A 16,434-nucleotide genomic window follows, 5' to 3' on the forward strand; every position below is an offset into this window, starting at 1 on the left:
CACGTGGCGTGCAGGAGTCTGGGATAGACGCTCCCCCCTTTTGGCCCAAACTTCATGGTCATTGATGTCGTCTATGTGCACAAAGGGAACAAGGGGAAGTGCTGAGTTCTGAATCAATGTGATGGAGAAAAGAGAGTCTGCATGGCCCGGTGAGGTGCACCAGAGGTCTGGACAGGAAGAAGTCATAGATGCACAGAAGCTCTGGGGAACCGATTAGAATGAGGGTGTGAACCTTTCCAGTCTAGAGCATTCAGAACAGAGTATTCTTGCTGATCCCTGGATTGGTGTGGCCCCAGAATCAGCAACATCAGTACTATCTGGGAACTTAATAGATAGGCAAATTCTATTTTTGGGAGGGGGTGGTAATTAATTTTTTAAATTTATTTATCTTTTTAATGGAGGTACTGGGGTATGCATGCACTCTACCACTGAGCTATACCCTCCCCTACCAAAAATAGACAAATTTGTAAGCCACACCCCAGACCTTCTGAATGAGAAAGCATGGGGGCAGGGACAGAAAGCAAGCTGTGTTTTAGCCCTCCAGTCCATTCTGATGCTCATTCAAGTTTAAGAACCCCCTCCCATAGGCATTATGATGTTCACAGCTGCATCCCATAGTCAGAAACCCCCTAGAAGTTATCCAACCTGATTTCCCCTCGCACACAGAATCCCTGCCAGCACTGTCTTGTGGGATCACTCTCTGTGCCTGGGGGCATCAGCAGTGCCCCTCGCCCTACACAGGGGAGAGCTGTCAACATCAGAAAAGGCTTCCAGCCAGGGAGAGCTCCCTGCCACTCCCTAGGGGCCATTTCCAATGACAGAACATCCATGCCCTTGGGCCTGGGGCTGCCCTCTGGAGCTACTTCTAGAAGAAGCCCTTTAGGAAAGTGAAGACAGACTCTGAGCCCTTCCCTCTTCCTTCCTGGTCCTTCTTACAACAGGGCTCAGGCCCCTTAGTGGTTGTCCTTTGAAGAGCCTCTATTTAGCAGTGTTTCTCTTAAAATGGAGTGACCAGAGCTGGAGACTGAGGGCCAGAAAGGGCCAGGTCCAGTGGGACTACCTCCTCCTTTGATGTGTACACTCACCTGCTGTCACTGTGCACCGCATCACATAGCTTGTGTGGAAGCTTGTCCTCTCCACTTGACAGGAGGGAGGCTAGGTCCTGAGGACAGAGGAGGGTCCTCAGAACCCCTGGACGCTGAAGATGCTTCCCCATCCCCACAGGGATGTAACTGAAAATACGAACAGTAGCAAACCATTAAGTAAGCATGAGGAGGCGGAGCAACATTCTATGTCGTCTCATTACAATTATTTTTGAATTATTTTTGAAATATCAAATATCAATCTTTTGAATTTTGTCACAAACTATTTCAGATGCCCCCAAATATATAAAGAATTATTTAAAGAAAACAAACTCATATACTCATCTGTCAGCTTAAGGAATAAACTATTACCAATACTGTGTGTGTGTATATATATATATATATACACACATATACACATATATATATATACACACACACATACATACACACACACAGTTTTTTCAAACAGTTCTGCTTTATTGCTGCTTGGAGACAATGGTTCTCAAGTTTTGCTGTGCATTTACAGCTTTAAAAATTCCAGTTGCTCAGTCTCCACCGCAAATCAAAACACTGAGGAATGGACATCAATCAGTATTTTTTAAACACTTTGGATGACTCCCATGTGCAGCCACGGCGGCTGAGAACCAAGCCAGGAAGAGAGGCTGCTGTGAAGGAAGGTGCGATGGGGCCCTGAAGACCCAGTGGAAATGGGCTCTAGTTCTTTCCCTCTGACTCAGGGGTCAACAATTTCCTTGGTGGATTCTCTGTGGATCTGGATCTGAAATCAGCGGGGCTGTCCCTGCATTGTAAGGACAAGCCTGCCATCTGCTGGCCAACTGAAGGAAAACAGGCAGCTAACTACACGTGGGTCAGTTATCGAGGGCAGCAACACTCAGCTCGCTTCCTGACACATGATGCAGGCAGCTGCCCTGTGGTAGGTCCAGGAAGGGGCAGGGCAGGGCAAGTGGACTCACCTCCAACTTGCGGACGAGCGACTTTGCGACCCTGCAGAGTTGTGACAGGCTGGGAGCAGGAGGGGCCCTGGGGCACTCCTCAGAGCCCAAAAAGAGAAGGGCAAGGATGAAGGGGAAGGAGACCAACAGGGCAAAAGGAACTTTAAGAGAGAGAAGACATTCACCTGGGAAAACCCTAGGAAGAGAAAGAAGCAGGAGGTGCCTAAGAACCCACGACGGGCACAGAGGTGATGTAACGTGTCACTAGCTCTGAGAAGGAAAAGCCGGGCTGGGCTAACAAGATAACTCATAAATCTAAGTGTAACAAGTGTCGGTTTACTGATCTAAGTTCTGCTGGGCTAACTCATAAATCTCAAGTTTAGTGTCGGTTTACTGGGCTAACAAGCTAACTCATAAATCCAAGCTCAACACGTGTCAGTAACGTGATCTGTTCCTAATAGGTAAGCTCCAGTGTACTGATTCCTTGCTTTTTGTTGTTCGAGCCTTATTGGCTAATAGCCCCATGCAGTATAAAACCCTATAAAACCCCATGCACACGTCTTGGAGGTGCTCAGAGCTCCGGAGCAGAAGCCCCTCTGAGCCCGCTGGCGTAATACATCTGAGTGCTTCAGCCCTCTGAGTGGTGCTTGTTTCTTGGCTGGCCTGTCATTTCCGTAACAGCTCGAAGCCCTGTGGTTGCATCAGCCCAGTTACAGTTCATTCCCGCAGGGATTGGTTTGCTGCTCTCTCTGCCTGGGACAGTCTTTCTTACCCCAGCCCTCTTCATCTGAGCAAATGTTTGTTCATATTTCAGGTCTCAGTAAACTGCAACCTCACTTCCACCAGGAAGCCTGCTCTGACTGTCCCCCTCGCCTGCACCCTGTTACTTGGTTCTGGAACCTCCTGTTGACGTGTTTACTATTTACTCACTCTCAGGAGGGCAGGATATCATTATACCCCCAGCAACCCCACCCCCACCCCCAGTGCAATAGAATGGGAAATATTTGGTTTTACTGAATTTATTTTTCCTTTTGGCAAAATCAGACACGGTAATCTGAAAACAAGAGGAAAATACCTTGAAACATATTTCCCCACAACAATGAGGTCGCCCTAGAAGTAAACTGAAAATAATTACTTTTTGTATATACCTGTGACCACTCGGCAAGGCAGTGAGGGGGTGGGGAAGAACAATTAATCTTATTTCCAGTTGGCATATGTTATAAACTAACTCTTCATTTCACCCATCTATGCCCGTTTCTAAACAAGCATATAATAGACAGCTAGTATTTGGGGGCCTGCCCAGCATCCATGTCCATTTTTCATTAATGGAGTAAGCGCAGCCCAATTTTATTTTGGAGAAACCACCCCCTCCGTTCTCCATCCATGTGATTCAGGGCAGCTGACCCCATCCCCAGGCCCAAGTGTGGGCATGTGACCTGGGCCTGGCCAGTCGCTATATTCCAGCAGCCTTGCCCATGACTGGTTCAGGGATGAGAACATGACCCAAGCTGGCCCAGTGATATTCAGACCTGGAGAAAGAAGACCTGGGAGTGCTGAGCTGGTGGGGCATGAGCCTACAGCTACTGGCAGCCATGCCGCCACCATGAGGAGAGAAGGTCAGAGAGAGAAGCCAAACAAAATATTGCAGAGAGTAGAAGAAAGGCAGAGGCTGCAAGGTAGACATCCTATGATATTGACACCCAACCCAGAACTTCTGGACCTTTGCATCCCATGAGCCAATCAAGTCCTTTTTTTTTCCAGAAGTCAGTTTAAGGATGTCTCTGTTCCCTGGAGTGGAACGAGACTAGCTAACATAGAAAGCAGAACAGAGGATGTGGCTTATTTTTACTTTTATTATTTTGCAAAATCAGTACATCATTTGTAATGCTTTTAACACCGATCAGAAAACTATAGTAAACCTTAACATTATTATGAAATTTCTCAACATATCAGTTAAAAAGAGACACATGATCCTTTGATTAACTAGTCTTCAGTAGGGCTGGGTTTCCCACTTTTGGGGAGCCACAGAGGGCCATGTTCTAAGTTTTGCTCCTCAGTGTCCTTGCCGTCCATCACCAGCACTCCTGAGCACGTAGCAGCCCCACTTTCCAGAGAAGCAGCCATCTCTGCACAAGGAGGTCATAGACTACGGTCTCCCAGCTGCACTCCTGTGCGCCCTGGTGAGCTGGGACTCCCGCCTCCACTCGATCCCCATCCTCATTGGCTCAGAGAAGAACTGGCTGATGCCAACAGGGCTGCAAACACGGACCCAGGCTTCTTCTGCAGGACCTCAGGCCTGTCAAACTCCACCACCTGGGAGCCGGGGAGAGGAGAGGAGAGGACAAGGGAACAGCTGAGTTCGGTCATGAAGGATTCGAAGTCCTCCGGTGGTGCCAGCCTGGGAGCCATCCTCCCCGCAGTCTGGGGATACCCCCTCACCTTCCCTTTGTCCATGACCAGGATGCGGTCACAGTTGAGGACAGTGGAGATGCGGTGTGCGATGACCAGCACCGTGCAGCTCCGGAAGCCTTCGCGGATTGTGTGCTGGATCAGGGCATCAGCCTCCAAGTCAATGGAGGCTGTCGCTTCGTCAATAACGATGATCTGGTGGACACGAGACGAGGGTGAGCAGCTCCCTCAGGCTGAGATCGGGGTCTGGTCCTGGCTCCGTCCACCACTAATCTACCAAGTCCCTCAGCTGGAAAACGAGACCTTCGGACTGGGTTCAAAACCCACCTGGAACGCTCAGTTAGCCATTACATTATGAAGAGAATGTTAGGTCTCAACCAAGAGCTAACTATTTTAGTGACTGGAGAATCTAGTTCTCGAAAATGAATATGTGCCAATGGCAACTTCTTGTTTTGTGAACCACCTTATTATTTGTCTGAATGAACACAGAGCAGTGTTCCCTGAAGAAGGGCCAGGCACACGCCGCGGGTGGCACAGGAGATGGTGTCGTCAGTATACGGATAAAGGTTCTTTTTACAATAATATGCACGAGAAAAATCTGCAGATAAATGTACTTTTTACCTTAACAGTTTTGTGTTCCTTTCATTAGCAGCATGGACCAGAAAAATCTAACTAGCACAGAAAGTGTGATTTTACACACATTCCTGTATGAGGCCGTGTTGATTTTTTTTTTTTTTTTTATGGAGGCACTGGGGGTTGAACCCAGGACCTCATACATGCTAAGCATGTGCTTAAGATGAGGCCATTTTTAAAAGAGAGCATTGTGAGTAAATCACAGGTTAGGTGGTATCCAGATATGACAAAAATCATTAAGTGATAACTCAAATTTGGGAAACAATATACAGAAAGCAACTTCCGTGTCCAGCAGCTCAGTAACTGAAATACGGAGCTGAGAGGCTGAGGAAGTGCTCCATCCATATTTCAAGTCCTGTCACTCCTGTCTCAGGAAGAGGGGAGGGTCCTCCTCTGAAACCTGCTTCAGGCCCCATCGCGCTCCGCCTGCTCTTGCCCAAACTCTGACAGTCCACACCCACATGTTTTGCATTTATCACTAAGTAACCATGCTGTGTGTTGCGTGTGCGTGTGCGTGTGCAAGTACGTATACACGTGTGAGTGTGGAGGTGTCTGTAAGTGTGGATTATGGTTGTGTATCACCTCCCTTGTGACAGAACGTTTGCTCCAAACTAGCCCCTGGAGCACCTGAAATTACTGCCCAAATATTTGGAAAACTTCAAGAAACATTGTCAGATGAAACATTTAAAAAATAGGTCACTTCGCCCCGGAACAGCTGTCATCTGATTCTCAACTCTAATCAAGACAAGGGAGTGCCCTGCATCCAAGTTTTAAAAGGAAAGCACGGTAGGTGATTTTTATTTTACTGCGTTTCTAACCTTGTGACTTTCTGTAGAAGTGTGTCATGACTTGGTGGTGTCAGCTTAGGTCAGGATGCCGGGGTCAAGGGCACCCAGGCAGAGGCCACCCCCCGACCCTGGCCCCAGCACACCCCAGCCCACTCCCCACCCCCGCCTCCGTGCGCACACGGAATGGCAGAAAGTGACACAGCAAGCCCTTGTGGGATTTGCGGACAGAATCCAGCACAGGCCCAGAGTCCCGTGGTGCCCGAGGGAGACACGGCCAGCATGTTTCCCAGGCCAGGCGTCACCGGGACCAACACGCACCCACACCTCTCACCTTGGAGCTGCAAAGGAGGGCCCGGGCGATGCAGAGCAGCTGCCGCTCCCCTACTGAGAAGTTTGCACCATTTTCCACTTCTGCTTGCAGTCCTTGAGGCAGCTTTGAAATCTGTGACATCAGGGAAGAGGCCCTCCAGCCACTGTGCAGTGAACCCTAACCGAACGTCATACCCCCTCCTCTCTCATCCTGTGACACTCCTCCCATCTCTACACCCCCAGCCGACGGTCTTTCTCATTCTCAGCTGCGCCCGTCTCACTCCTCTGGGAGTCTCCGCATCTGTTAGACCCTGTGCCTGGAAAGTTCGTGAAGACCTGTGCCCGGCTGCCCCCTCAGTAATTGGTCTCAGTCATACGTGCGTCTTTACAGAGCCCCGGCTTGGCCCGGCACTGCAGTGTCTGCTGGTAGCATCACTACCTGCACAGGACTTGGCGGTGTCTGAAAGCATCTTGCGTGTTCATTGCTTATTGCCTTTGTCTCCCTCGAACGTAAACACCAGGAGGACAAAGTCATACCCGCCTGGCCCTTGCTGTGCCCCCTGAGCCAGAGCACGCTCACCTCATTGCTGCTGTCTGAGTCATCAGCCTTTATCTAGGGGTCCCAACCCATCTCAGCCCCACGCGGCAGCATCTGGAATATCCTTGAGAGGGGCCTGGAGGGTCAGCAGGCTGAGACCAAGGACTGGGCCCTGCAGCCACTCACCATCCTGCTCAGGAACGTCCTCTCCAAGACGTCCCAGATCTGCTCGTCCGTGCAGCGGTCAAAGGGGTCCAGGTTGAATCTGCCACGCAAGAGGAAGAGAAGGGTTCAACAAGCACACGGACCATTGAACGGTCTGCCCCCTACATAGCAAGTCACCAAGGATGGTTAGAGCTGGATCACTGGGTTTAGAGAAGCCCATGGAACTTCCATGAGTGGTCATTCCTTGTGCCTGCCCAGTACCCCTTCCTTCTGCAAACAGCAGCCCCCAGACCTTGTTGAGGGGCCACCTCCTCCCCAGCTGCCAAGCCCATGTGGTCCAGGTGGGGCTCCACCACCAGCTCCAGGGTGGAGCAAGGGACTCAGGTATAAGCAAATCAGCCTGTGGCCACAGTGATTGGCTGGGGGCGGGAAGGTAGCCAATCAGAGCGTATCTCAGGACTTGGACAGGAATCCCAGGAAAGGGACTTGTTCTTTCTCACTGACTGAGCAGGGGAGGCGGCACCACTTGCCTTGGGAGTGGGACACATGGAGCCCCCCAGGGCTCCCATCAGAGCCTGAGAATGAAGCCAAGGCAGGATGAGGAGGACACTGGGCCCTTGAATCAGCCTTGGTCTTCCCAGGGTTGGGAGCCAAAAGAGGCCCTTGTAGCTTAAGCCACTTTCGGCAGTGTGGGTGTTAGAATATACATCACATAGTATTTATCATTTTGACCATTTTTACGTATATAATTCAGTGGTGTTAAATACATTCATGATGTTATGTAACAATCCACTAAAACTCATCATTTCCAACAAAAACTCTGCCCATTAAGCAATCTCCTTCTTCCCCTCTCCCTCAGCCCCTCAGCCCTGGTAAATTCTTTACTTTCTGTTTCTATGAATTTGCCTATTCCTGGTACCTCATTTATGTGGAAATATACAGTATTTGTCCTTTTATGTCTGCTTTATTTCACTTAGAATAATGTTTTCAAGGTCCACCTGTGCTGCAAAATATATCAAATTTTCATTCTTTTCATGGCTAAATAATATTCTATTGTGCTTATCTATCATATTTTGTTTATTCATTTATCTGTTAGTGGAAACTTGGGTTGTTTCCATCTTTTGAATATTGTGAATAATGCCGTAAACACTGGTATACTGGTATCTGTTCAAATCTTGCTTTCAACTCTGTTGGGTATATACTGAGAACCAGAATTGGTGGATCATATGGTAATTTTATATTTAACTTTTTGAGGAACCACCAAATTGTTTTCCACAGTGGCTGTACCATTTCACATTCCCACCAATGGTGCATGAGGGTTCCAGTTTATCAACATCCTCACCAACACTTGTTACATTCCTCTTTCTTTTTTCTTTCCTTTCCTTTCCTTTCCTTTCCTTCCCTTCCCTTCCCTTCCCTTCCCTTCCCTTCCCTTCCCTTTGCTTTCCTTTCCTTCTTTCCTTCTTTCCTTCTTTCCTTCTTTCCTTCTTTCCTTCTTTCTTTCTTTCTTTCTTTCTTTCTTTTCTTTCTTTCTTTCTTTCTTTTCTTTTCTTTCTTCCTTTCTTCCTTTCTTCCTCTCTTTCTTTCCTTCCTTCCTTTTCTTTTCTCTTTTCTTTTCTTTTTTTAATTATAGCCACCCTAGTAGGTATCCCGTGTGGTGAGGTCATTTTTTTCTGTCTCTTGCAGTGAAAGAATCCTAACTGATAATCCAGGTGACTGACATCAAGTTGGGCCCTCTCTGGACTTTACACCCATTAGGTTTGCACTTGCATTTGCTGTAGGCAATATTCTAAACACTTCCCTCTTCTGCAACCACTCAGTCCTGATTGAAACCTGTTCTTAACCTTCGCTTTATCTTTCCCCAGTTCTCGCAGCCACGCACATTTTGCATGCAGGGCTAGACTGTGTTAAAGAAGCAGGGCTAAAATGCCTTAGTTGCATATTTGATGGTCTCCAGTGCTTTTTCACAGACGGGCTCACTGACACCCTCTTCCCCACGAGACGGGTATACCTTTCACTGATGAGAAAATTACGACTTACGGGTGCTAAGTGCCTTGTTCAAGGTCACACCACAAGGCAGTCGGAGAGGTAGAATGGAAGCATAGATACTCAGAATTAGACGGCAACTTAAAGGGCAGAGTGAACCCACATTTCCTGTACTCCAGCCCACACTTCTTTCTGCTGCAGCGAGGGACTATCACTGGTTAAGAGTTGGAATACCTGAGGTTATATCTCACCTTTACCATTTACATGTGTGTCTCCTTAAACAAGTCACTTTTCCTTGCTAAGTTCAGTTTCTTCCCCTGTAAAGTAACACATAATAATAGTGCCTACCTCATAAGGTGGTTGTGACAGTTAAATGGCGCAGAATATTAAGGCATAAGGCTGGCATGTACCTCAATAAATGTTAATTCATTTTACTTTTACTCCTCCTATACCAAGGCACCATAGATTGGCCAACTTCTACCTTAACATGGAAATCTGTCACTAAACGTTATCTCATTCCTCTAAAACAACACAATCATAAAATTCTGTTTGTACACATATATACTCTCCTTGGAAAGACTTTCTCTCCTTTTTCTGCCAGGCAAGCTCCTTCTTATCCTTCAAGACCCTGTTCAAATGTCTCCCCCCCCCAACTCTGTGAAGCCCTCCTGGATTCCCCCAGGCAGAGTTATTTGTCCTACTTCTGGGCTCCCTCAGCTCTTGGTTCATATCTCTGATCTAGCAGTTGCCTCCCTGTATCATAATTTGATATGTCTTACATCTCGACAATGCCCCCACCCCCGATGACACCGTGCACTCCTCGGGCAGGGAGCAGTCATGCATCAGAGTGTCCCCAGTCCCTAGCACAAGGTGGGGACCTGGCAGAAGCTCCAAAAAGGCCAGTGAAATGGATGAAAGGATGAAGGAATGAATGAATGATGAGTAAGTAAATAAACGGATGATCAGAGCTCTGGGGTTAGTTTACTCTCTTGCCTCTAAGAATGCCCCTGGATTATCCTTGAAATGTGCGGGATCCAGCTTCGTTTTTTGGTTTTTTTGTTTTGTTTTGTTTTTTTAAATCTTTTTTTTTTTTTTTTTTGGCTTTTTAAATTTTTTAATTTAATTTTTGGGGGGCTGGGGAGAGATTTGGTTTGTTTGTTTGTTTGTTTGTTTTAATGGAGGTACTGGGGATTGAACCCAGGACCTTGTGCATGCTAAGCATGCACTCCACCCCTGAGCGACACCCCACCCCAGCTTCATTTTGAATGCCTTCAATCTTCCTCAGTCTCCATGCCTTGGGTTCCCACACAATGAACATGCTCTGTCCTTCAGCAGCACTAATCCGGGTGAAGTTTAGTCCCCAAGCAGACTTCCGAGGAAACAGAAAGTGTGGAGAAGAGGCTGAAGGATGCAGTTCTGTCTGCTTCACTGCGGGGACTGCCTGGACTGGGAAGTATTTCCTAACATCCAGCCTAAACGCCCCTACTGGCTTTATCCATGGGAGAGAGAAGAAAATGAACCTCATGCCCACATGGAGGGATGTGGTGAGCCACAGGGAAAGTGCTAATAGTGACCTGTAACCTGACCAATACCATCAGGTGTCTAAAAAATAAAAATCGTGCACCTTTTGTCAAGGGCATTATGGTTTACAACGTGCTCTTGTGTTTATCAGGGCCTCATCCAGTCCTCAAGGACACCCTGGGGAGGGGAGCCAGGTGGGTATGTGAGGCCCCGTGTGCCCAGGAGAGAGCAGAGGCCTAGAAATCAGGGCTTTGGTCCCGGGTAACCAGAGGCAGCCCAGCTCCAGCATTCCGACCCGCAACTCCTGCTGGGAGCCGCCCTCCTCACGGGCTGGCCTTGGCCCCGCACTCACCTGATGGTCCCTGGCAACAGGACAGGATCTTGAGGGATAATGGAGAACTTGGACCGCAGGTCCTCCAGGCCGAGGCTGCAGATGTCCACGCCATCGATGAGAATGCGGCCCCTGGCAGGTTCTACCAGGCGGAAGAGAGCCACCCCCAGGGAGGACTTCCCTGCAGGGGAGAGACAAGTGGGGACTCTGTCCCCTGCATCTCCAAGAGGGGCAGCACACGTTGTATCCGGCGTCCAGCCCTGACCTCCCCGCTCTGTGGCCCATTCCTTGTCATCATGAGCCTGGGGAGAGCAGAAGAGGCCTGGCGTCTCTGCTCCAGGTGCTCCAAGCTGCCATGAGCGGCTTCCTACCGCCTATCCGGGAGGGCTCGAATGGAGCCCCTGGGTTCAGTCCAGCTCACATATTTGTTTTGTTTCATACACACAGTGTTACTGTTTTTTTTAATTCTTTTGCCCCCATTAAAAAAAAAATCCAAAGACCTTATAGACAAAAATTCAAATTGCATGCTTCTCTTGAAAGTCAGTGGAACCTGTAACACTGGTCCCATACCCACCTCGGCAACAGGCAGCTGGAGCCAAGTGTTGCCGCTTCCTTGAGACAGAACGGTGTTCAAGTTCAATGCTCTGCCCTCCCCAACCTCCTTTCATCACATCCCAGATCCACTTCACTCATCCGGGTTACTCGCCAGGCTCCTCAAGGCATTTGAGTCCAACCAATCAGGTCAATGGGAGGGGCAGCCGTGTGTCTCATTCACCTTTGCGTTAACACGCCTGGCAGAGAGTAGGTGCTCAGTAAATAGCTACTGGATGAATACAGTCAATTGGAGTGTATCTACTGAGAGCTTCTCTCTGTCAGACCCAGCCCTGCAACTGCAGGCAAGAAATAGAAAGGGAAGTACACACGAAAGAATACAGCTGGAAGCTCTTCACCTTGCAGTAGCGCAAGGCCTTCAGGGGTCCCGAGGAGGCGAGACACTCAAGGCTCCAGTCATCCTTGGGGGCTACCTGGAGGAGGCAGCTCCAGTGCATAGGGGTGGGACAGGAATTGCTCAAGTCTGAGCAGTGTCTTTGAACAATGCAAAAAGCGGGGTTGGGTGACCCTTGAGTCAGATCTCCCAAAAGTGATGGGGTTAGGGGGAAGGAAGGCAGAGAAGGAGGGGGCTGACAAGAGAGGTCTAGGAGGGGAGGCAAGGAGGAAAGGGAGGACCCAGAGCTCACCCTTGCAGAGCCCTGCACGCCCCCTGCTGGAAGTGCTCGTCCCCACACCCTGTTCACCCCTCAAGTCAGCTCAAACGTGGGCCTCAGGGCCCAGGCCACTGTAGGTCAAGGAGCCACCAACCCAGTCACTCTGGTTAATGCCACCCCTCCCCTTCCCCACGGCATTCACCACCTGCAGTCATCTTCCTCACTTCCTTATTTGATGACCTGTTAACATCTGTCCCCTCTACTGGAATTTCAATACGATGGGGACTTGGGGTTTCATTCTCCAGTGTCTGGCACAGGGCCAGCACAAAGTGAGGTCCCAATAAACACCCGTGGGGTTGCTGAGCAAACACCTGCCCAAAAATAGGTCTGACACCCAAAGGCCAAATTTGAGGTTCAGGGGAGACCCGGGATGCTCAGCTCACCAGAGCCCGTCCTGCCCACGATGCCCACCACTTCCTGGCTGTGAATCGTCAGGCTGAGGCCATTGAGGATAATAGGCGTGTTGTCTCTGTACTTCATCTGATAATCCTGGAATGTGATTTCTCCATGCTGAGGCCACCCACGCGGACAGTTCACGCCTTCTATATGTAAAGGAGCCTCAGGGACACACATCTCATTTTTAAAGAAAGAAAAATCACTAGTTATCATCAATCTCTGCCCATTCCCTGCTGACCGACCGGCCTCTAGCTGTCGGGTGTGTGTCCCACCCCAGCCCAAGGGTGAGCCACCACTATGTGATCAGAGTACACCCCAAAGGGAACGTCCTGCCCCCAGCCACCTGGAACACACATGATTTTTTTTTAAGTTTTTTGTTGTTGTTTGTTTTGTCTTTTGGGGGAAGATGGGGAGGTAATTAGGTTTATTTATTTTGATGGAGGTACTGGGGATTGAACCCAGGACCTCATGCATGCTAAGCATGCACTCCACCACTGAGCTATACCCTCTACCTGAAATAAACATGATTTTTTTATCCCCAAAGGCTGAGATACCATATTGCTAGTCCCCTTGTTATTAACATGGGAACTCTCCCTAGTTTATCGTATGTGTTTTATATACAGATCCCTTGTGCAGACTTACCCTCTCTCAAGGCCCAACCTAGGAAGTGGGCAATTTTAGATAATTTCACAGGTGAGAAATAGAGACAGTTTACAATCACACAGCTAATGAGCAGACTACCAGGGGACTCGAACCCGGGGCAGCATGACTCCAGGCCCACAACTCTGCAACAAGCATAGCGGGTGCTTTGAGAGGAAAGACTGCTGGAGAAGAAGCCCTGCCACCTGGCTGCAGGTCATGGCTCCTCTGCTGGAGCAAGGGTCCCAACAGCGCCCCTCAGTGTTAAATGAGTCTGTGATTCACAAATTCTGCTCGTGACAGGGGCAGAAGACTGGCTTTAAAGGGCTCTGCCAGCCCCTGGCTGTGTAATTGTAAGCAAGATGCTCAGCCTGGCTAAGCCTTAGTTTCCTCTCCTGAGTAATGGGGCTAATGCTTCAGTCAGCCTTATTAAATTGTTTCATAATTCCACGAGATAATCTATATATAATAATATTGAGCCTTGACTACAGGCCAGGCACTATGCTAAGGGCTTTACATGTTATGTTATTTAATCTTTGCAATAAGCCAATGAAGTAGATACTGTGGTCTGTCCCATTTCAGAGATGGTGAGCAGCGAGGCTAAGTCATGAGGTCACATAGCTGATTCAAAGTTTAGACCTGAACCCAGGTGATATGGCTCCAAAAATCTAGGCTCTTAACTACTATGACATGAGTAGAAATAACACTAATAATAATAATCATAATAATTATATATTATTATTATATTATATTATTATATTATTGTTATTATATATATATAATAATATATTATTATTATTATTATTATTATTATTATTATTATTACTATTATTACTATTATTACTATTATTATTATAATACTTGGGCAAAACTCTCATTTCTATAAGGGCAGATCATTCCCTCTACATCCAGGAGCTCCATGAGGGATGCAGTTAAAATGAGCCGACAGTTTCAGAAGAGCTTCTGAGAGATGCTATACACAGGTCTAGGGGCGAGGAGGGGGAAGGGCCAGGAGCCCCAGGTGCCTCCTGGGGATGTCTCAGGGTCCCTAGGGTGCCGGGGCTTGCAGAGGTCACACAGCCCCAGCTTCGATGTGGAGCCGGCAAGATCCCCCTGCACAAAACGCAGACCTGTGTCCCACCTTCAGGTACTGCAGCATCCTCTCCATGGCTGTAAAGTACCCCTCTGTGTCTAAGCCAATTCGAGCAGCACCCTGGAACATGGACGCCAGCTGGAATGAAGGAGAAGCTTCAGGTTAACAGGCTTTGGGGTGCGCTCAGGCTCTCCCCACTCCCAAAAACCAGGAGTTGCGGTTCCCCCGAACAGTTCCTCAGACCAAGACAGTTTCCCTGATGGGGATGGAGCACACACTTCTGGTGCCCCCGAGTCCACTTTTGAGTTTAGCTGCAGCTGTGGTAGGCAGTCACAGGCGAGAATCCCACTGACACTCTTCCACCTCGTGTACCCTCTGCTTTCTGCTCAAAACCTTTGTCCATACCATGGAAGCCCACTCAGCCCATGTGCAGTGCAGCCCAGAGACACGGGAGCTCTGGCCCTTGGAAGCAACCCTCAGCTAATGGAAAAGGAGCTGGTAGATAAAGGCTCCTGTCTCTCAGACTTCAGGGGACAATCCTGGGACCATTCCATAGCTTCTCAGGAGATTTGGGTAGAGTTGAGGCTGGTGACCTAGGACAGTGACCTCAGTGACACACTTTCACAGTGCACTTGCTCCTTCCCTGTCTCACGCTCCTGCTCCCTCGGTCCTGTTTCCTGGGAGCATCTTGCAAATAATCTGTCTGCATCCGAGTCTTTGTCTCAGGCTCAGCCTTCAGGGAAACCCAGGCTAAGAGGGATTCTTGGGAATTGGAGGCACCAAACTGAGGAAACTGAGGCCCAAATAGAGGAAATGATACCTACAGAATCACCCGGAAGCTGGAGGCAGAGCTGGGATCGGGGGCCCAGTCTTTACGCTCTGTGCCCCCAGGCCATGCAGAAGGTGCTGGGCAACAACTCCATCATACATTCAGTCAACAAACTTGGACAAAGGTGCTAAACCAGGCTCCACGCTTCAAGTGCCGCAGACACAGGCCCTGCCCTCAGGGAACGCCCAGTCAGATAGGGAGACAGACAGGTCACCAGAGAACAGCAGCACTGAGGGAGGCACTCCACAACAGAGTCAGCCCACTGCTCCACTGTGGCCATGGGACAGTCACCAGATGAGGGCCACTAGGAAGGCTTCCTGGAGGAGCTGGCACTGGAGCTACATTTCTAAGGAGAGGTGGGATTTAGCCAACCAAACACCTGTGGAGAGGGATGTTTTGTCCTAAAAGAGGGACAAAGTCCTGACGGAAGCAACATGGCCACATACATGCACGGTCCCACAGGCCATCTCGCTGTGGCTGAAGCAAAGGGTAAGGACGGGCCAGAGAGGGAAAGCCTGTATAAGTCAAAGAAGGCGGCCACCATCATGAAACAACACTGAGCTGGGGAAGGAGGCCGGGGTGCGTTGGGAGGCTGCCTTTCCTCCAGTCAGGACATCAGACACAGCCGGCTGTCTATTAACAGCTGGTCCTGTCTCTCTTCCTTGCTTGTGCTCAGATGTTTGGCAGCCTGGAGCCCCTGAGTGGCTTGGGTTATTCCAAACCAATCCTGTTAAGCCAGCGACTGGTTTAGGAGTGAGCCATGACACAATCCTGAGCAATGAAGCAAGAGGAAGACTCAGCTGGGAGTATGCCAGGAAACTACTCCTAGTTCTTACACGGGGGCACGTGGGAAAAGTGATCTTGTCTCCAGACTGTGGCAGTTTTGGGTGGGGATGTGTTGCTTGGGGCTGCAGCCGCCATTTTGTGAGCTTGAGTGGACACTCCGGAGGACAAAGTCAGGTATAGGTGCCAGACCAGAAAGATAAAGCAATCACGGGTTCCTGCTAGGCCACTGAATCAGCCAACAGAGAACAGCCTTACCCCAGCCTTCTGGTCACATCAGATAATAAGTTCCCAGGTGGTCCAGGCCATTTTGAATTGGTTCTGTAGCTTGCTTTGGCTTGAAGCAGGAGCGTGGCTAGTATTTACTGAGAAATCTCTTAGGCCAGCAACAAGGTGTGTGATTCCTGCCTCCCAAAGCCTGAACGTGATTTTTTCAACAATGCTTGCAGAAGTCAGAGAGGTACCAGTCTGAGCAGAGGAGAGAGAGCATGTGGGATCTGGGGCCAGATCTGAGGGCCCGGAAGGCAGGTCCTGGCTAAGGTTTGGTGCATAAGGGGGCACGGAGTCTTTGGAGCTTCTAACCAAGGCAGTGATGTGAGGGAAACAGAATTAAAGAGCCCCCTGGAGAGAGTGTAAAGGTGGATGGAAAGGGTTTCGGGGGTGGGGTGAGGCAGGGAGGCCGAGAGGTTGTTACCCGGGATGGAGGTGCGA

The 16,434-nt window shown here is 49.2% G+C and overlaps 1 protein-coding gene across 3 annotated transcripts in view; it reads right to left on the bottom strand.

The window, feature by feature from the left end:
• Nucleotides 1–3,882: 3,882 nt before the first annotated feature.
• Nucleotides 3,883–16,434, bottom strand: part of ABCC11 (ATP binding cassette subfamily C member 11) — a 67,094-nt gene continuing 54,542 nt past the window's right edge. For all 3 annotated transcript variants that reach the window (XM_006183544.3, XM_032486254.1, XM_032486256.1), the window contains 7 exons: nucleotides 14,160–14,249; nucleotides 12,367–12,556; nucleotides 10,740–10,899; nucleotides 6,902–6,980; nucleotides 6,200–6,310; nucleotides 4,478–4,642; nucleotides 3,883–4,351 (listed from right to left, as the gene is read on the bottom strand). In XM_006183544.3, coding sequence (XP_006183606.2) covers nucleotides 4,256–4,351; nucleotides 4,478–4,642; nucleotides 6,200–6,310; nucleotides 6,902–6,980; nucleotides 10,740–10,899; nucleotides 12,367–12,556; nucleotides 14,160–14,249 — 891 coding nt within the window. In that variant the 3' untranslated portion in view covers nucleotides 3,883–4,255. The remainder of the gene's footprint in view (nucleotides 4,352–4,477; nucleotides 4,643–6,199; nucleotides 6,311–6,901; nucleotides 6,981–10,739; nucleotides 10,900–12,366; nucleotides 12,557–14,159; nucleotides 14,250–16,434) is intronic.

Source organism: Camelus ferus, chromosome 9 (assembly GCF_009834535.1).
Source record: "Camelus ferus isolate YT-003-E chromosome 9, BCGSAC_Cfer_1.0, whole genome shotgun sequence".
In the NCBI taxonomy this organism is placed as follows: Eukaryota; Metazoa; Chordata; class Mammalia; order Artiodactyla; family Camelidae; genus Camelus; species Camelus ferus.